The following is a 22,290-nucleotide window of genomic DNA, read 5'->3' as shown; positions in this document are numbered from 1 at the left end:
AGTTTTTACCAGTGTTCAGTTTGTACACTAAGAATTGTGTAATCAAAAGAAATGATGTGTGGAGAGCATTTATTGAGTGAAAGTCTAAAACTCAGGTAAAGTTGCAGTAGGTGTGAACAGAATTTAGCTTACAATTTAAAAATCTTTCTAGGTTGCTCAAATCATATTGATTAAACGATAAACAAAGTACTTGAAATCTCATGGTGAATGGCATAAGATCCCCGATCAAATTATACTGCAAACAGAGCACTGTAAAGGAAAACATCTTCCCCAGTTAGTTATGTCTTTTTTTTTTTTTAAGGATTTCTTATTAAAAATTCCATCCCAAGATTTTCTCAGAAGATAAACTAAACTCAACAAAGAAGTTAATGCAAAAATAAACTATTGCAAGGCATCAACAAACAGATACAGTAAGCAAATAAGCAATTTGTAGATAGAGAGTCAACATCACATGAAATGTTTATAAAGGTAATATTTAAGATCTCATAAAATCAAATTGTATTCAGATACAATAACAAAAGTCAGTAATAAAACAGCGGTGAATCAGGTCCAGAGAGAATCATAAAGCAAAAGGCTGTGTTCTGTTTCAGAGTTTTTTAGTGCTAAGCATACTATATATTTTTATGGCAACTCCACCCAATCTTTGCTTACCCAGTTACTCACTGTCGAGTGTGTGCATACAAATCAGACTGCTAAAGGCATGTGCTTTTTGATGCACTATAATTTAATTATTAAGAAAGCCATTTGGATGTCACTTAGGATTCATGGTGCTGAGCATTTTTAGGATTTTGTCCTCAAGGAAATAAGCTATTTCCTGTAGTAGTTTCAAACCACAGCATATGTAATGCTGTGTGTATAATGAGTGATCAGGGAAAATACTATGGAGCGAGGAGGGAGGTTAAGGAGGAACTGGAGAGCTGTGTTTCCTTACAGCTCAGGAAATCCTGACTGCAGAGTCCTGGATTTTCTTTACATTTTACATGCACATTTACATACGCTTTACATGCAGCAGCTCTGCTGCATTTGGAGTCTTCTGGAAGTGCATCATTAAGGTTGTTAATGAAAATTTGAATTAATAACTTATTCCATATTAATAGTGATCCATTAGGAACTACAGTCTCTACACAGTCTTCCTGCTAGTTTTTCTTCTACTCTGTACTTGCTTGCACAAAATTTTAGTTCCCTTTCCTTACCTTTATTTTTGTGTATTTCTATACCCCTTACCTTAAAATAAGTAAAATAACAGCACTGATACAGGCTAGTAGTGTTTCATGGCAAGTTGCACGTCCTTCATGAGATCTCAAAGATTCTCATCAAGTCTTTAAGTTTGCTAGAGCAAGGATTTCATTAGGATCTCCAATTTCAAAATACCTGGTTTAGCCTAGAAAGCTTTTTCCCTTGTAGAGGCCTCAGATTTTAATTTTGTTTTAGCTGCTAATTGTCACACTTGCAGGACTGCAGCTGATATGCTCGTTGAAGTGGGGGGCAAACTTTTTTTGGGCCTCTTTTTTTGCCAGGTGGGGCGGGAGGGCTGGAGGGTGTCTTGTCTGTCTCTACATTTACAGAAGGATCCTTTGTTACCTTTACTGCCCTTTGCTCATTGTGAATTATGTATGCTTGTGCTGCAGTCATCTTCTAATCCTCAGGAACTTGACCTAGTTTCCACCTTTCTTTGAGGGCACTGAATAGCTTCTGACTGAGCTTAACTGAACTTTCTTGCTCCTGCTTATCCGTGGCTATGCCCAGTTCCTAATGAGACAGCTTTCACTTTGCCATTTGTTGTTTTTATAAGCTGCAAGCCTCTTTTATAAGCCCAGCCTCTCAGGACACCTCCCGTACCTTTAATAAATTTATATGAATGTATTCATCCACCTACCCATCCAAGCTGTTGTTACCTGTGTAATTTTATGGTCATTCTCTTTCATCCTCCCTCTACCCTGCTGTTTTGCATGGATTCCTCCTCATGGCGTATGATCTCGCTGAGTAGACTTTACTCTGTGTCCTGCCCCCAAAACACCAAATTTTGCCAAATTCACCAGATCAGTCTCTGAATTCTGTGGACTTTCTGAGCTGTTCTGTGTTCCTGTAGCACCAGGTGGTGTGCCATGGATGGGTCCTGCTGCTTGCTCGCAAGTTCACCTCATTTAAGGCCCTTTGCCCAACACTGCATATATTCCTTTCCAATTGAACCATTGCCTGGGTAAACTACATGAATTTGCCTGTCAAGTTTTGGCTCTGTCAGGGTTTCACTCAAAGAAGTATGTAATGTGATAATAATATGAGAAGTAAAAATTATCAGTCTGTTTTTTAAGACTTTGTTGAGTACATATAGAATTATTGTGAACCTTCAATTACAATTCCTAAAGTATAATGTAGTTATTGTGGAAGAAAAAAACACAAAAAAAGGCAACCAAGACCTGTCCTGGGAAAGGCTACTTCATGATGGAAGAAACCTATTCTCTAGGGGCAGTTATTATATAATTACTCTCTGTAGCAGTTATTCTGAAAGGAAAAGTCAAATACTGATAGCACTTGAGTGTTTGCTATTTAGTCAGCGTTTTTGTAGGTGATGCAAATTTTGTGTTGATAAAGGATAATTTTATTTTTGCAAGGGGTTATGTATAATGTGCTTTTTTTGAGTTCTAACTGAAGAGAACCACCATAATCATAACGGAAAGTATATTAAACTTCATATTAAACATATACTGTGAGAAAGGTGGGTTAGCATTTGAAACATAAAGAGTTAAACTCTTTCTCACTTCTCCTCAGTCTTTGCTCATTGTTTTGCTGGGAGAAGACTGTCAGTCTCGTGTCTTCTAAATGTATCCTGTGACCCTACCTCCAATGCATGCTTATTTTTTCTACAGTAATTTTATATAGCACTGTGAAATAGGCTTCTGTTATATTGGACAACATAGAATACAAGAATCTGTGCAAAACTTCATATGAATCCTGGCTATTTTGCTTGCTTACTGTGCTGAAAAACCTTGTAGTCTCATCAAGACTTCTGGTTTATTGATAGCAGGCACATCAGCATTGGCAGTTCATCTTCTTTTTCTCTTTATTAGAAAAACTTTCTGTATTTTTGTATTGAGTAGAGGAAAAAAAATCTGGGTTTGTGTTTGTAGTTTGTGTGAATATATATGTCAGTAGTTGCTGCTGCTCTCCAAAATTCTCATCCCACCCAGGACTTAATCTTGTGTTTTTGTGTTTTGTTTTGTTTTTTTTCTTTTCTTTCTAATTTTCACTGGATTTTGACAGTTGTATGAGTACTTTGGAAGTGGGTTAAAGCTAAAATAGCCATTTTATGCATTCCTTTATAATTTTCAGCAACTAGGGAACAACTTTTTTCTTTAAAAACAATATCTTGGTGTAATCAGTAATTTTACTAATAGTATGCTTCAATACATTTTCTTTACCTTTTGACAAATTGCATTGTTAATCTTGTACCTCCAATGTGTGGTACTTAATTCTGTATTCTACATGTAACCTTTAATTATTTTAACTGTTAGTTTTGATCCCTACGTGGAAGGCTGTGGAGATGTCTTTGTTTCACACACCTAATGCTTTATGAGATAAACAAGTAATTCATGCTTTGTTTTCTCTCTGGGCCACATAATGACCTAGTCATAATTTTTGAATCGGCTGTCAACACACATTAAATCAGAGCATCTATTTGAAACAGTAGTATTTCATAAGCTGCAAGTGACAGTTCATTATCTTATCTGTGAGAACTCCTTTATTCCTTCATCCTGCCTCAAAAACAATATCCCTGCAATTGAACTTTTGCTAAAAGTCAAGGTCACAGCTTTGGAATAAAGTTATGTATGAGAATTGCCTGTCTTCTATTGAAAATGTGAGTAAATCAAAAGTACTGATATGGTAATCTCAATCTACAGTATGTTCTCTTGTGTTTTGTTGAAACTAAAGGATACGAAGTTTTATTGGCTTTTTAAAACTGTTCCTTTTAGTGAAACTTCCTTGGAAAAGCCTCTTATTAATAAATCTAAATTGAGTTAACGCTATACACACACACAAAATCAGAAACAGCAGTAAATTGTAGCAGAAAGAGATATATATATGTGTGTGTGTATATATATATGTGTATATAATAAAACCTGCAAGGAATGGAATTTATGTATGTATTTAGGTAGAAGTGTGACATCTACTTAAATTAAATTAGTTTAGGAAAATCTCTTAAGGTTTGCTGAAAGTCAGCAGAAATTCCCTCTACTTTCTGTTGGGTGTTTTCCTTGGAGGGTGCTGGGAAGGGGAGAAGAAGGGAATATTTTAATTAGAAAGCCACCATTTTTCCATGGATTTATCATTTTTTCATGGTATGAATGTCATGAAAGGGACTGTCCTAATGTGGAAGAATGATGCCATTTGGTTTCATTTGATTAAAGGAAGCTGGAAAACAACTTCACATTTGATTATACAAACTGCAAGTTCATGTACAATGTAATGAGAGGAATCTCCCAGAAATCTATTTCAATTTGTGAACTAATTTTGGTTTGGTATTGTCATATGTCTTGCTAACATGTCAAAAATCATTATGAGTTTGTAATTATTTTATAGAGTGTAACAAAAAATTAGACTCTTTGTAACCTTTTAATTATTGCAGTAACTTCAACTTCTGCTTACAATTTTACATTATGACATTGAAAATTATAGTCAATTTTTTCATACTTTTGAACAAAAGTCTTTGTTTGACTTTTGGCCTGCTGCAAGGGTTCATTTAATGCTTCCTAAAAATGATATTCCAAACTTTAAAGGTTGTTTATACTGCAGGTGATTAAGGCTTTCTCAGTCCTTCTGTGTTTCTGTGTGAATCACAAGCCATTTGCTCCTGGAGGAGATTCAGTTTTAAGAAAATTTCTGCATGGATGAATAACTTTTTAATGCTTTTCAGGTCATCTACCTGTAAGAATCAGCATCGCTTTTTAACATTTTGCTGAACAGCTGTGTGCCATGCAGAGAATCATGAGCGTGGTAATGCACCTGATAGAGAAAACAATTCAATTCTCACCACTCCAACACCTTCCCCCGCCAAAAACCTAACAACTGCATGATTCTCATGCCTAGCAATAGATATTCATTCTGCTCTCCTATTCTGTTGTGGGAAGAAGGCCCAGCACTACACATGGGATCATAAATGCTCGGAGAAGCCCTTTTCCATCAGCTGCAGGTGACCTGGCACCGGTAGGCATCCATAAGGCTGTGGTCTGTGTAGTAAAGCTGGACAAAAAGTCTCATGTGTGGCTAGTACCATCTTCATCTTCCAGGAGAATTAAGTTTACATCCTCCTTTACTTCACTGGGTGTCATGCAAAGGTGTTGGACTGGGGGGGATCTGAGCAGAGTGCTGCCCTGGCACTGCCAGTGGGACTGCACTGGCAGCCCATATGGGTTTCAGGGGCATTGAGTTCAGGACTGTGATCTTCACTTACAAAGTTTGTCCATAGGAACTGTGGTCAGTTTTCTGCCTTAATTCCTGACATGGCTTAAACTTCTACTCACTTGTTATCTGATGAGATTGGTGTGCTTGGCAATTGAAATCCTTTGTGGAGTATTTCACCTACAGGACACATTTTTTATTGACCTCTTTAACAGGAATGACTGTTATTGCACTTGGCTGGTATGTATAGATTTTTTACCCCTGTTACTTTATTACTAAAAACTACTGCTATCCTATTTTTTCAAGGATAAAATATACAATAAAATTCATACTTGACATGCATTTCTTTCTCGGATGGCTTTTCCCAGGGAGTTTTCCCAGCCTGTTCCCTGCAGCTGAGCTCTCAGACCTTGTTTCCATTCCTGCTGCTGTCTTTCTGTGCATGGGGATAGACCCCTGGGCCAGTTTTAGTGGCACTGATTGCACAGCTTTTCTGAAATGATTGGAGTTGGTAGCCCAAGAGCCTGGAAAAAGGAATTGTTCTAGGTAGGCTGAGGGGATGTGGGCTGTCCCAGCCCTCCCAGCAGCCTCTCAGGCTCTGATTCCTCTTCAAATCCTATTTTATTTTATTCCTGTCTAGGGTTTCTGTGCTTCATCCATTGTCATGTTGAACTGTGGGCAAAATTGTTTTCAGACACTGCCTTTGTTCAATTCTCTTTTACCTGATTATATTTTTATACACATCAATGAGATCTGCGATGTTGGGTGAAGAGCCATAAAAAAAAGAAAAGTCAAAGTTATTTCTGAGGATTCTCCTTATCCTTATTTGATTCAAAATTTCAGACTTAATTGACTTCTCCTTTATTCCTTGTTGCCTGTAACATTATAGAACCTGAATTAATGTCTTGGGTTTCATTGCTTCTAGTATTTTGTTGCTAAACTGTTCATTAGTTTATAGTGAGGGATCTGATATTTCCATGCACACCCATACTTACCTGCTAGCATTGTCCCCATCTACTGAATAGTAGTGTTAAAATTCTGTTTTGTTTTTTAAAAATAAACATTTTTATTGTAATGAATTTTGCATTGTTTTGAGTAAGTTAAAACAGTGGATGAGATCTTCGTATTTAATAGTGTAATGCCAGAACAGAACTTCATGGCATAAAGTTTAGTGGTTAGACCAATATTTAATCTGTATAGCAATGTTATTGCTCTAGTAAACATCATCACTTCACACATTTCTTTGCAGGACCTTCTTTTGCCTGAAGCTATAAATGAAAGACACAATTTTATTGTAAGTCTCTTGGATTAGGTACACAGGAGCTGCATTGGTTGACATTGCCTTTGATATATGTGAGCAAAAGTTTATAGTAATTTTTGCTGTTTCCATTCTAAAAGTTAATTAACTGATAAGATATAACCCTGGAGGTCTTCAAATAGGACAAGACAAAGGTTTAAAGAGAAATTGAGACAAAGGTCTGAAGCAATGAAGGATCTAGGAAAGGTAAAATATGGATACAGTATTTTAGAGAATCTCTCAGGTCTGTGTAGCCATGCAAATTTATTTGGCTGTGTTATGTCAAACTTACTCATAGAAACAAGTTACTCTGAATTCTTGGTGTACTGTAAGTATTTACACTTCCATTAGAGCAACAGCCAAGAGTAGGTTTCCCAAATATAGCACATTCAAATGGGAAGTTTTCTTTCCTTTGTGCTTCTGATGGAATTAAAAGCAGCTATTTACCATTACTTTGAAAGACACGCTTAAAAATTTCAGTTCTCTCTCCTGTAAAGGAAATGTGAAGTGAATCTTAATGGATTTTCAAAGAATTGAGTCATTTCTGCATTAAGATTTATTTCTGAAATAACGTATTTTAAAATTAAAGGTAATTACCATACCACTTTTGTGAAATTTTGGAAGTTCCTCTGATTACGTTCCCTTGGTTTGAAGAAAAATTATAATGCTGCGTATAATTGGCAATAGCCTTTGTTCCCTCTGCCCAGTTTTTGGTTTTGTCATCTGCAGAACAGCAAAGGAGGGTGCAAGGGTCAGACGTTCCTCTATGCTTCATTTTGCTGAGGCAGCCTCAGCTTTGTATCAGCGATGGCTGCTTTGTGATTTCCTCCATGCCTGGCATGGACCTGCCTCTCTGGAGGTGGTCGGTGGGAGGTCTTGGTGCTGAACTTGGCCACTGTGGCAGCCTCATACTTCCACCTTCATGGGAAGGGGAAGCTGGTGATACCTAATTGTGGCTCAGCCCCTTTCAAATGAGCTAGGAGAGGCACACTCAGGATTTATAGAAATAAGGATAAGAATATACCCGCAGAGCTGCTGTACAGGTTACTGTTTCTTCTTTACATTTTCATGGGCTACTGTTGTCCTGATGTTTTTTTCTCTGTGAAAATATTTTTTAAGAAGTCAGAGGAAGTAAATGTAAAACACTTTTGTAAAACTTTTGCTCCATGTTACTTTGCAAAGACAACATTCCCCTGCTTTAATCGCTCTTCACTTTAAGCACGATGTGTCCGATCTTGTTGTAATGACAGCTGGCAGGAACCTTTTGCATCAAGAAGGATTCACACACACAACAATGTCATGGGATAAACTGCTCTGAGCTCCAGCAAAGATGAACAAAACTTCACAGGTGGAAAGGGAATAAGATGAAAATCAAGCTGTTGATTTATTGTGGCCAAGATTAAAATAGTTTGTCCTGGAAATACTATAATATAAGAAAACTTATCATAGTATCACAGTCAGCTGTACCCTGAGGTTAGCTAGAATGAAGCATATGAAGACTATCTAAAAATACTAATAATCTTCCAGCAGGGTGGAAAGTATTGCTAGTTCTGATGCAATTTACTTTCTGTTGTGCTAATTTGTTTTTATTGCATTTGATTGTTTTTCAGTTAAACAAACCAGCAAATTATGGTTCCATTATTTATAATTATATGATCTGAACCACTGGTAAAGAAATCAGAAAAAGAGAACTTTTTTTGCCAAATATTGTATTTGTTATACACGAACAACCCTATAGTAATCAATCAGTATTTTGATTATGTATTTGCTTTAGAAACAAATGCTTGCAAACAAATGCTTCATTCACAGATATTAATAAGAAAGCGTAATAGGATCTGTTCCTTTCCTATTGAAATAAATGTGATTTTTGGTATTTTCATCAAGAATGCAATCTGCTTTATAATTCCCACACAGTTACAGCAATTTGGTACAAATTTAAGAAAAGTAGCAGCAGCTAAATAAGAAATGTTGTTTCCTTTTTTCTGTCTGTAAGAAAGGAACAGAATGTCATCACAAGAAAAACATAACGTACTCTAGGATATCTCCCTTCACATCTTCTCTGTGATCTTCTCCCTTGTTTTGGGAAGAGTAAAAGAGGAAAGTAAATCATTTCTTTAGATCTGTTAGCTTCAAAAGAAGTGTAAAAAGGAATGGATTACCAGAGAGAATGATCTCAACAGCAAACATAAGAATTATAAAAATAATTACTCATCTTTTGTTAAAAGGCAAACTGATTGCAGCTCCTTTGCTCACATGAAAATAAGTTAATTTGATGTGACCCAGGGGAAATGCCAGTTCTTACATGTATGGGAATCAGAATCTTATGCACATTATATATAAAAACATCCTTTATCGTCTTGGGCTCTTACTGATTCCTATGACATTTTTTTTTTAATTTTATTCCTCACTAAAGAAAGTAAGTATGCCATGAGGTAGGATTTCTGTAAAACACTTTTTTTTTTTTCTTCCACATACTAAGAATGTTTAGGAAGAAGTACAAAAAGCTTTTCTGTGTGTATAATTTCCACGTTATGTAGACATGTATAGTGCTCCCACACGTCAGCATGACTGCTCTTATTGGGATTCAAATCTGCATACTGGGTAAATCTGCTGAAAAGCCCCAGATTTTTCATTTATGTAAGGTTCTGTGTGGGGACCTTTCCATCATTTCTTTCTTCTTCTTCCACCTTTAAGTACCAGCACCTTTACTGAACGTAGACAGTACTGATCATCCAATCTCAAGTACAGTATCTTTATTTTGGCAGTCAAGGTAGACAATACTGTAAGACAGCTGAAAGGTCATTAATTTAGATCTCTTATAATGAGTGCGCATTTTTATTAGCTTTGGTCAAAGTAGACTTAGTTGTTTATCAGTTTTAGACTGGAGGTGAATAGTCAGACTTCAGAACTCAAAGCATTTACCATTCTCATCTTTTTTTTTTTTCCCTATAGAAAAGTGATGGGTAAAGTAGAAGGTTGTATGCAAGGCCATATGTGGAACGTGCAGTGGTACTTCAGGAAAATTTAACATCAGTTTGCTTGAACAGACTACAGAAAGTAATGAAGGGGTTTCCAAGTTTCCATGTTAGTCCCTTCCTAATTTGATAAAGATGACAAGTCTGTATGCTGTAAAATGCCATGGTTGTCTGAATTCTGCAAAAGCAGAAAAGACCACTTTCTGGTCTTATTTTAAGTCTGTCCATATCTAAATATCTTTACTAAAGTGCGGTGGTACAAACAGCATTATGCAGGCACTACTGTCAGGGAGGAACTGATAATTTCAGACCAACCTACTTATCCTCCCTTAAATGTTACCCCTGCGGCCAAGTAGTGAGAAAATCCGAATAGGAATGAATACAACCCAATGGACAGTGGACTGCCACATAACCCCTTTCTGCAATGAGAAGACCTTGGTAACTGCACATTAAATTCTGCTGTCTTTATCCGACCCATAAATGTGACACATCTCACAGGAGCAAGACCATGTCTGAGGGTTTGTTCAGAGAGAAGGTGAGTGCCCTTGCCCATACTCCCTCTCTCTTTGAGAAGGAAGAAGTAGGCATTACATGAGCTTTCACCATGACACTTGTCCTTCCTTTCCTGATTCTTGTAACCTTGATTATCATGCTTTGCCCCATTGAAAATGAACAGTTTCTGAGCAAGACCCAGACCGTTATTTGTTCTTATGAAGCCTCCTGGATGTTTATTCACTGGTTAGTAACCATGAAATTAAGATTTTTTTTCTTCCCAATAAAATGCCTGTGAAGTTCAAAAGCATCTCTTTTGAGAAAAACATTTCAGAAAACATTCAAAGCATATGCATATATTCAGAAATCTTGTCACTTAAACGTAGGAAAATAATGGAAACAGTGGAGGGGGGGTGGGGGGGGGGTTGGTTCCCCCTGAGATTTAGGACTTTATTTAAGGTTTCAGTTTTCTGAGTTTCTCTCCAAATCAGTTGGGTTAGGCTGAAGGTAAAGTGCCTAGAGGGCAGATTTGTGTGGGGCTTGGAGCATGTCTGGTGGGATGGGATTTGGGCATTGACAACAGAACTGGGGAGGAGGAGAACAGGCAGGTGTGAGCAGGAGGCATTAGGATGAGCTGGAGATTGCCGAAGGGGTCATTAATCCTGTGTTCATGATGGTTTAGTTGCTGGTCTGCCAAGGTGACAGTAGCAAGTAGTTTGGAATGCCAAAATGAGAAGAGCCAAAGCTGAGGTGGAGCTGGGTAATGGGGAGCTGAAAAGGAAGGGTAGATTAAAATCTTAATGTGTTAACTTGGTCCATAATGTTTTAGATACAATGCTGGGGGAGATGTAAATTTGTTGGTTTGTCTGTGTTAGGCTCTGCATTTAATATCTGTACGTCACTGTGAATGGACAGGTGGAGTAAAATGGCAGAGCAAGATTTTCACATGTATTTTCCTAAACCAACATAATATGACGTTTTTCATGTCCAGTTATCTGCAAGATGGTATCAGCAGATAGTGTTCTCAAAATAGTTTTCTGATAACAAAAGACTTTGAAATGCACATTTGGCTGGACAAGCTTGCAGGGGCATTTTCCAAGACCTTCCTCAGCTTGGGTTTGCCTTGTGAGCTGGCTGTCGTGTTCAGCTCCCGACTGCTGCTGTGAAAGATACCCGTGAGGTGCTACTAAAAACTGGACCTGCCTAGATAAAACAAGCAGGATTAGATTTAAACCCATCCAGCTCTCACTAAAAGCACTGGCCACTGAATATATAACTGAGGCAGAGCTCTCCAAAGAAAGTCAGTGCTTTCAAAGTATTCAGCTAAGTGTTTTTCTGATTTGAGTTACTAGCAATACTGTAAATACTGTTTGTTTTCAATTTTCTCTCCCATTATTTGGCATATTTGATTCTCTGTATTTACTGTGCTCTCAATGTGTGTATATGTAACAGGCTGTCTTAGTTTTATTTTCAGGTTGTGCAAAAATAATTCATCTTACATATAACTTGATGATTGGTGCTACAAATAAATTGAACTTGAGTACTTCTAGTAATTGTGGGCCACAGAAAGAGGAAAAAAAAAGAAATATATTTTTGTATTTTGCTATGTTCTCTGAAAGGAGCAGGAGCATAATTTATATCATTAATCATCTAATGTGCTTCTATTGATTTTTCTTTTTAATAGAAAATGAAAGTAAAAGCAATTCAAAACCTGTAATAAAGTCAGAAGAAAAAAAAGGGGAAATTGTGAAAGATTCCTTAGACTGATTGCATAATGTAGAAGTGCTCAGATTGAAGTTATTCACTGGACAAAGTGAATTCGAAACATTAAAAAATCATATTATTTTGTCTTTCTAGCCAGGCAATGTGTGAACCACTACAATAAGAAAACACTTGTATTAAAATGGAAATGGTGCTAGGCATTAATGTATCAATCCCCTGTTCTACAATTCCGCCTGTGAGTGGGAAGAGGAATGGGCAATATATTTCTCTCCTATTTTTCCTTAAACAGTGAGCAATCCTGGTTCAGAGATGAGGAAGAATTAAAATATCAAGTCACGTAGCTTAGCAAAATTGACATGTACAGCTCAATCCTTTCAGTGATTCAAATCATATATTCCCCACCAAATAATCAATAACCTCATCCATAAATATTGAAGGAAAAAAATGTACTTTAACAAGTACAAGTAAAATGGAACAGAAGTGAGTCCTGTTTCAGGCATTGCATTGCAGGGCTCCTCCTGCACTGATTTTAGTGGTTTTAATATGCAGCCTTGGACACTTTTAATCCCTTTCAGACAAACTGATCCGTTCTAATGCTTGCTCTGTGCTGTTAGCTGAAAGGCTCTCAGCCATGAAGAGCGGAAGGTGTGGGATGTACGTGCACCCAGACCTTGTGTGCAGACCTGTTTGTCCCTTCCCATTGGGTGAATGCCAATGACATTTGCTTTGGAGCTCCACAGCTGGCTCAGATGCATGCACTCATGGCCAGCTGTCCCGGTGCCTGTGCAGCGGCTGGAGGTGACCCCCATTGGGCTGACCCCCAGGGGGGTGTGGATGGATGGGCTGCCCCTCCTGAGGCTCCTGTACCTAGGCTAAAGTGTCTTCTGCCAACATACATGTTTTCTTGTGGGAACGCTGTGGAGAGAAACCAACCCAAAGAGCAGCTTCAACATAGACCTTTAACTTGAGGACCTTCAGTTTTACATGTTTTTTTTCCCCTTTTCTTCTGATTTTATCCCCAACAACCCCTTTTTCCCTGTTATAATCTCTTCTCCACATTAATGCTCTATACCAGGCTTTTCTTCCCTAACTCCCTTTTTATGCAAATCATTTCAGTTGCTTTTCTTTATCTTTTCAGTTGATATTTACCATCTTTATTGCTTCCCAACCTCATCTCAGGCCTCCCGTTTGTTTATAGTGCACGCTGGTTGGGGTCGGTGTTTACCCAGAGCTCTGTTTATGTGGTGCCGTTTGTTAGCCTTTTAGCACTACTGTCAATATCATTAATAATTATCAAATGGGAAACTGGTGATCTCAAAGCCAGTTTCACTGCTGAATAACTAGTTCCAACTCTGCCTCAGTCATTTTTGCTAGATTTGTGCCTGAGATGTCCTTCCTGACATCATGTTTTTCTTTTTTTCTGACCTTAAATGGTTTTGTTGTGGTTTCCTCCTATAAGTCCATGCTTCACGTCATCTCAGGGAGTGCTGCTGAATCCAAGGAGAGTGTTGCAGTGGTAAAGGTCTGTGTATGTTTATGTCCTTACAGGATCAAGGCCTTGGACTTAAACTTGAGTCTCAGTAGAGCCCTATATTATGTATTCTGTAATGTCTACAGTACTGCTTATTGTCTCCTATAATTAGGGATTGTGTAATGTACCAAAAATAACATAAATGTTCCACCTGGGATTTTGGAGAAACTGCTTGTAACTATGAAGGAGCATCAATATCAAAAACAAATGAGATCATCATGATTTATTAGACTGTGGTTACAGCCAGCAAGTCCTCTCCCATCCCCTCTTATCCTCTCCTCTCATTGCTGAAGTCCTTTTCACCTATCATTAATGGTACGTGTAAGAAATAAGTTAACTAGTTACTGTAATGTTGAGGGGTAATGAGAATAACTATACAACACAAAATGAGAACTTTTCTGATCAAAGGGAAGGTAAACAGCCACATTAAAATAATTAATTTGACTTTATGTACTGGCTTTGATTTTTTCACAGGATCTTAGAAATTGAAGCCAGAGAAGATTATTACACCATTGTGTCTATACCTCTTGGAGGTTATACTTCTTGTAAGCTTCATAGGTTATCCTCTTTATTACATTTTTAGTCCAACCATCTGATTTACACTACTGCATAGCTTTGGTTTTAGTGTTTGGGCTGCACGAACCTCCCTGGAATTATCTGTCATTGTTTTCGGATGTTCTAATGGCATTTAATTCCAAGTTTTGAAGCCACTAATGTAGTTGTCCCAAATTGAAGTGCCATGGTGCAACATAATTTTACTGGTTGGTACTTGGTATTCTCACTCTTCAGCTTTTTACTCTTAGGAAACTGTTGAAATGGATTTTTAAAGGAGAATTGATTGTAACTTTGGTAAATGAATATGATTACCAAGACTGTCTGTAATTGGATTTTTACTTAAGAGGAACTATTTGTATGTTATCTTTCCTTATTGCTTGCAGTGCTGTGCCTGTAACATTTCTTTCTCAATACACTCCCTTTTGCTGGGACCATCTGTGGAGATGTAAGTCAGGTGCGTGCCTACTGAGAGCGCTTGAGTCCCCCTGGTTTGATGCTCGTGTGTTTCTTTGGTAGTAGTGTAATGTTCTCCAAAGAGGTAGTCAGCATGTCTGCAATTTGTCAGCGTGCAAACATTTGGTTTCACTGTGTTCAAGTTTATAGAAGTAGTGCCTGCTATTTGCTCTTAATTTAAGATAAACATAGTTAAAGAATATAGCTTCCATATGCTGCTTTATGCCATATGCTAAGATGATGGCACACAAATGCACTGTTGTGAGTGTAAATACAGAAGAAGACAGAAATTGTCATACTGAATATCCCGCTAGCAGTCCTAGTTCAGTATCCTGATGGGGCCCTGTCCCATCCGAAGGGGAAATCTCTTCCCTGGCCCGTTCAGGTAGCACTTGCCTTATGCCCTGAAGCCAAGCAGTTGCATCTGCAGCTCTTCTCATATTGATCACTGGATTCAGCAGGCATCTTAATGCACGTATCCACGTGGTGAGTTAAATTCCTGCTCTGCTGTGAAACCAGGCCTTGCCTCCTGCCCGGCTGGGCTACCAGCAAGGGGTCCTCTAGTCACACTTCTTCATAAAAAGATATTTTCTCTTAGCATTTGAAACACGGTTATCTACCAGTTCAGTTCATGATCTTGTTTTTATTGTTATGAGAGAAAGTATACTTTTTGTGTGTGTGTGCCAGCCACTGTTTGATATTTATATTGGCAGAACTGCATTAAATTGTCATCCTGGAGCTTGGCCCCAAGTGTTTAATTCCAGTTCAGTGGTGTTTTCTGGCACTAATAAGAAATAGTGGGACTTCAAAGGGAAATCCTCTATTTCTCCTCCTCACAGGAATCAAGATTGCAGTTTGAAACCCTTTATCTGGCAGTGTCCTGTTATTAGCTGTTTCTATTCATATGTTTGTGTCCATTTTAAATGCTGCAGAGAAATCATGCACTATGTCTAGAAGGGATTTGCAGTTACTATGTGATGCTTTTTACTCATTGCATAGGGCTGAAAATAGACTGTATTTGCCCTTCAGTGGTATCCCACTTAAAAAAAATAAAATAAAAAAATTGAGATGTTGACAGAACAGAAATTGCTTTGCAGTGTGAGTTTGTTTAAAACTATTGTGACAGACCTGGGGATTATGAGGAAGTATTTTCTATGAAACAGAAAACACATTGAGCCAAACCAATCAGCGGTTTGAAAACACTGAGGATGAATAATTTTATTAACTTTCCTGAAGGTCCGCTAAGAAGAAATTTGTCTCATTCTGCTTCCAGAAGTGCCTGTATTTGAAAATATCTTTCTCTGAAAAGACAGACCTAACCTAACTGGGAAATAAGTTTGCAGCAGGCACGAAGGAGGTGCCTGTTTCCTAAGCAAACCACTAGGATGGATCTGGCAGCTGTGCTGCTCCTAGCTGCTACTTCTGAATCAATTAAAATGTCCTAACAGGCATTTTTTTTATTATTTAATTTATTTTAGCAATTCACGCAGCTCACCTCAGACATAGCATATGTATATAGCAGAAGTCCTACTGGTTCTTGTGACTGATACACTGTATTTTGCTCTTGTTTCCCATTGTTGCTGTCAATATCAGCCTCGGTCCTCTCTTCCTCGCTCATGCTTCTCCATGGTACATTTCAAGATGCCTCTTATTAGACAAACCATTACTCTTTCTGCTTTTCAACTCCTTCTTTTCTCTATGCTTTTTTCCTTGTTGCTTCTTGTGTCAAAAATGTGATTACCTTCACTGATCTCTGAGAGTCTTCAGGGTCTCTTTTAAATCCTGCTCTTATATTTTTTTGAGAAGTTTTTACGTGTGATGTAATCCCCCTCAAATCTGGTTGCTGATGTCTCTACCATATGTCTTCAAAATTACTACTGCATGCATGCAACACAGCATAATCCATATTACTTGTTGTTTTAATTTAACTTTCCTCTACCCATGTTTACTATTGCCATTAATTTCTTTATGCTCCATAATCTCTGTCAAATATTTGCCCTGACCTTACATATCCATTACTTTTAGCATCTAAATAGCCTCAGCAAACTCGGTGAGTTATTTGTATGCTTAAAATTAAGGGCATTTGTGCAGAAGATGTGGCCATTGGATAATAACTCATTGTAGCACGGAGCATCTGTTTTAACATTGATATTTAAAAGTTCCATCACTTGTGTCGCCATTAATAAATGTCAGGAGTGAATTGTGGTCTTCTGTCAGATAGTGGTAAACATTGCAACGGGATAGTTTATTATGCAATCGCATATATTGCTATCTGGGCCTGCAGCACAGGGTATTGCTCACTGCTGCCAGGCACAAGCTGTAGCAAGGCTGAGAAGCCCTTGCATACACTTGACCATCCTTCACGTGGACGAGTTTGTGTTGCTGAATCTTTGGTGTCCTTGGTGAAGGTAATGAGGCTACACAGACCTTGGGCATCAGAGTCTATTACTTGTTTAACCTTCCTAGAGAGGGCAATTACCCTGCTTTCCCATACAGAGTGGTGACCCCTTCCTCCTGCGTTCATTACTGAGAAGGGGAATGTCTCCACGTTTCTGACTGCCAGCATGGAGAGATGGCAAGGGTCAAAAGGATTGAAAGTGAGAGGCAAGAATCAGCAATTTAGAGGTGGCTATTAATATGCTGATTTACTGTCACTTGAGTCTAAGGAGACTTTTAACAATTGTTTGCCTTTTGCAAGTTCTTTACAATGCTGATTTTTTCCTTATGTATCTAATTGCATTTTAATAAGTTACTTTTATTTCCAGGTGGTTGCCGACTCATCCCTTACTCCCATGCATTACTGTACTTAAAAAAATAAAATAAATCTTTGTGGATTCATTGCGAACTTGCACTCCACTAAATCCTTAAACTGTAAGAAGGCAACAAGTTATTTTCCCCTTTTTCTTCATGCACCCATAGTTACATTAAGTGTTGACAGAAAAAAAAAAAAAAAAGAAAGTATATTCTGCCTCAAAAATCTGAATTATTTAGGAATCTCCATAAAATAATAACACGGGTTTTTAAAGTTAAATAACAATATCTGGTTTAAATCATTTCATCTTCTGCAACTTTATGATACAATGTGAGGACTTGCCTGAAGTCAGAGAATCTAACATGGCTAAACTCTTGGGGCCAAATTTAATTCCTAACTCTGTCCCTGGTTTTATTACTTAAATCAAGTCATGACCTATCTTTGCCGTGGTTAATGACAACGTGGGATATAAATAGCCTATATAATCTTGGGGATTTTCTGAGAATTAATTATTATTAATGAAATGAAAGACTCCATGATGTGCAGACTATTTTTATTTATTATAATTACTTATTATTAATTCACTGAAACTTTAGGAAGTTTTATTGTAGGCTTCCTGTGACTCAGATTTATACATTAATACTTCTGTCCTCTATCATGACTACTCAGTGCCATTACCCACCCTAAAAAATTCATCATTGCAGGCTAGCTCCAAAAAAGGATGGGGGTGTCGAAGGCAAATGGAATTGGCTTAAAATTAAATTTGGGGAAAATCAGTGCATCTCACTCATCGGCTGTGCTCTTGGCAACCCCCATTTGACTCTTGCCTGACACAAAGGCATCTAAGTCCAAATTCATAAGACCTCAGTCCTACCCCAGGCCTGCTCCTGCTCCTTCCTATTGCTGTGGTGCAGTTTTAGAGACCGGGTAAAGTTTTGGGCAGGGGACCATCACATTTTAATGTGACAGTGGCAGGCGTAAAGGCACTTCAGTTGGATGGAAGTCAGCAGAGTGACACTGTCCTCACCTGAGACCCAGAGTAGCTGTTTATATTTGCTTGTTTGTTTTCATGTTAGCGCATCCATTCAATAGTGCTCTTATAGGAGGCTGTCATGCTCTGTAAAAGCAGGCTGGCAGTAAAATGCAGTGGCTGCATCCCCTTTCTATCATGGGATTACTGAGGAAGAGGAACGCATAGGTCTCCTGCTTGCCAGGCTGCAGGCTGAGCGCTCTTCCCCTTCCTCCTGAACATCTCCATCTATGCAAAAGAGATTCAAAGGCTTAAAGCCAGAGAGAGGGAGGGCCCAAGAGGAAGCACGATGTTTAGGGCACACAGTTTGGAGGGTGCTTACATCTTGCTGCAGGGAACGTTGAGCTTCATAAGCAGCATCTGCTGCTCAGACAGTCATTCCCTTCATCTGAAATACAGAAGAGATAACAGTTTCAGAAAAAGAAGCTTTCTTTTATCTATTTTCCTTTTTTTTTTTTTTTTTTTTCTTCTTCTTTCTTTTCACGCTTCAAAACAGTTTCAGTTCTGTGGGCGATGTGTGCATCACAGCTCGGGAGCTCGGGAATCCTGGCCTCGACCAAACATGCTTTATGGCACATAGCTGCAGTATTATATCTCTTCTCCTTTGGATGTACAATGTATCATTGGTTGAACCGTTGCCCCAGCACTTAAAATGACTGCCTCCTTGAGAATATTGAATTTATATCATCATTTAGATAACAAACCACTCAAATAAGAATGTGTCTTTATGGTTTTGTGAAGCTCTCAGAACATGTTTGAGTGATGCATGAATAATGACCTAAAAATAAATCAGCTTTATACTATTAACCCAGAGGTGTGAATCTCCCATGGAACAGAAGCACGAGCTAAATACAGCGTAAAACAATTCATACAACAATATAAAGATATTCTGTCCCTTTACTCTTCAGCTGTTACGTGCCTGTCAGAGACCAACGAATCTGCCGATGTCACTGAATGCATGAGGTGGGCAGGACCTATGCCACCTCTGGTGCAGGAGTGTCTCGTTCCCTGCAAGGATGACTGCACATTTACCCCTTGGTCTAAATTTACAGCATGCTCATTTGACTGTGAATCAACCAAAACCAGGAGACGGTCACTCACAGGTATAATCTTTTATAATATTTATCTGGTGATGACGCTCTTGAATGATGTTTCTTGGATGTTGGTGAACTGATGTTGGGGTTTTGGAAAATTCCATCTGGGATAGTGTACATCCCTAATTGATTTTTGGTCTGATACTGGTCATTGCCTGCTTTATGCATGTGCATTTCGGGATGACAATAGTGCAGAAAGTGTCAGTGGTGGAAAGCCATTTTTAGACAGAAACCAAACAGTGACAATGCATTATGCAAGTTTACCTGACCTATTAGTCTGGGAAACATGCAGCAAATGTGTGTAGAAGTAGAAAAATAAATGCGTTTCTCTGTTTAAGACTGTTGAAATCTAGATAAACTTTAAAGCTGGGAGTTCTGTTCTCAGCAGTATCCAGTAGCTCAACAGTGTAAATTAATACCAAAAATGAAGAAAGAATGGTGCTGTTTAAACTGTTTTGCTTGATCTTTTATGTATGTTCATAAAGCATTCTAGTTCAAATGGTTTAATGAAACGTTCTCCCATACTTGCTGTTGTGGTGGTTTGTAATTATGTTGTTCAAATGCTGACCAAACTGGAAAGCTTTCAAACTGTGTGGAGCAACTTGGTTTATTGGGATTTGTTCATCCGTCCGCACTGTGTGGGGACCCATCCTCCCTTCCACCCCCAAGTTACTTCAAGTCAAAATGAATTACACTGTTTTAGAAGGCTTACAATGAAATTGCTGTTGTTATCCTGAACATCCATGTCTTGTCATACTTTTGTTTTGTGTTTGAGAGCTATAGAGCAGCTGGCTTCAGCATGCTCCCTTCCTGGAGTTGAGCTCCACTACCAGAGGTGAAACTTCAAAGACTTCGACTGTGGAGCAAAAATCCAACAAAGCCATGAAAATGTGTTCTGCTCTGATAATGTCTGGGAACTAAATGACAGCAAACTATGGCACCTACCACTGTTCCTTTCTTCTAGAATCACTTGTGCCATGATTTTTATTTTGTTATTCAGTTTGTTACTGCTGGAATGTTCCAAGTTTTTAGTAACTGACAATCATAGCATACAGACATAATGACATCAAAATGCCGTTCACGAGTATGGTTTGCTATGGAATACAGATTTCTCTTTTACGTAAAAATCATTATAAAATGCTCTATTGTTTTTGTCAAAGACCTTATTCTAAAACGTTCTCCGTATCAGTGCTTGTACATTTATAGAAGTAGAAATCCCTATCAGGGGAGATGCTTGATCTAATAGAAATTGTGATACTGTAAGAAATAAGTAAATATTTATTCCAGGTAGTTTTAAATCAGAATTATCATTATGAATTTGTGTATGAGTTGCAAAAGAGTATGGTCCTACCTATCTCCTTTCTTGCTCCTTTATACATCAGACATTGATCCATTCGACCAAGTAGACCAAAAATGGTTCTTGCAACCCAGGTTTTGATGGCTTATCTCCTCACCTATACTGCATTTCTCATGATCTGGCTCTCCCACAACACCTTGCTGGGTTCCCTTCTTCCCAATGGGAAGGATTTTTAAGCCTCAGCCCACTCCCTGCAAAAGCATCCTGAAAACAGTGGTGAAATGCAGCAGGTGTCCCAGGGGTGCTGGGCGGCACAAAGCCACAGGGAGCAGCCAGGGAAGGGCCAAATCAGAAATCGGCTCTGGTGTGGCCACAGTTCAGAGAAGTCAGCGAGATCAGTGATGACCTGTCTTAGAATAAAAGTCATGAAAATTGGTGCTGGCCTTAGTCATACAGCTGGGAGTCTTGGGAAAAATCCCATCCATATAAACTCAGTCCAAATATTTAAGGAAAGTGCTGTTTAGGGAGTTCTTCACAGCTTTTAAACAAGTCCTTTACCCATTTGTATTTCACCTTTTATGTGAGAGCGTGTGAGTTGTATCTCCTTGCTCATCATTGTATACATCTATGCTCAAATGAATGCTTTGACTTCATTTTAAGGGTTCATTAACAATGTCTTATTGCGGGAATCTGCTAATTGTTTGCTAAGTATTTGCCTGCCTCCCACTCAGTTTTGGATAGTATTATTCATTATACTTTGTAAGTAATCATAGACTCTACATTCAAAATTAGTCATTACTTAAGAAGCAAAAGACTTATTACAAAGCATATCAAAATTCAAAGTCATTATAATGAAAATACATTTTTTAAAGCAAGTCTTCAATTAATTGTCAAATATTCAGTGTACCAGTGTACTACGGATATAATGCATTTTATGTAGATAGGTATTTCCTTAATGTCATACAGTTTTTATGGATAGTATGTACTACCTATAATATTTAATGTATCTAGAGTTAGTGTTCAGAAGCTCAAAAAAAAAAAAAAGCCTTTTAATTGAAGGATTTGTGTCCTTGAAAATTTTGGTGATGACACTTGTAATCATCATTTTTAAAGTAGTCTGTGAAGATGAGAAAAATGTCAGCATCACTGATTCTAAAACTACTTCTTTGTGGTATGAATGCCACCTTTTACCTTTGATATAGGGCTTTAATAGCAGCTTCCTTAGAGGATTCCTACACAATGGATGGCAGGGCAAGATGGAAAAGATTTTGTGGGAGGGTGAGATTATTAGCATCCTTACCTATATTTGATATGCTTCATATAGTAATGGCAAAACTTAGAAACCATGCAGACGTGATCAAGTCCCAGATTCCTATATTTACTAATACAATGCAAAATATCTGGCTCTACATTTATAAAGATATATATAAAAATATATTTTATATATATATATTTATGTTTGTGGCTTCCATCAGCTCATTGAACACAAAATGCTGGAAATGCCACTAGAAAATTCCCTAATTATTTAAAGCCTTTTAAGACTTGCCTTGAAGTATGTGGAGTTGCACCTCTTTTACCTTACCTGAATTTATACATAAATATTTGTTATGAGTGTTAGGGAGGATAATACGAATAATTTCAAGTTCCCTTATAGTCCTCCGTGTAGCTCACTTTGTAAAAGCCAGCGTGGCGTGT

General features: G+C 38.0%; 1 protein-coding gene across 5 annotated transcripts in view; it reads left to right on the top strand.

Moving 5' to 3' along the window:
- The window catches only part of THSD7B (thrombospondin type 1 domain containing 7B), a 316,607-nt gene that overhangs the window by 199,313 nt on the left and 95,004 nt on the right, over nt 1–22,290 (top strand). For 4 of the 5 annotated variants that reach the window (XM_084524236.1, XM_084524235.1, XM_084524237.1 and 1 more), the window contains one exon: nt 19,113–19,307. The exons of the other annotated variant lie outside the window; for it this stretch is intronic. In XM_084524236.1, the coding sequence (XP_084380362.1) occupies nt 19,113–19,307 (195 nt within the window). The remainder of the gene's footprint in view (nt 1–19,112; nt 19,308–22,290) is intronic. 5 annotated transcript variants of the gene reach the window in all.

This window comes from Aythya ferina (genome assembly GCF_964211825.1).
Source record: "Aythya ferina genome assembly, chromosome: 6".
Lineage (NCBI taxonomy): Eukaryota > Metazoa > Chordata > Aves > Anseriformes > Anatidae > Aythya > Aythya ferina.
The sequence above is the reverse complement of the archived record's forward strand: the minus strand, read 5'-3'. Positions and strand labels throughout refer to the sequence as shown.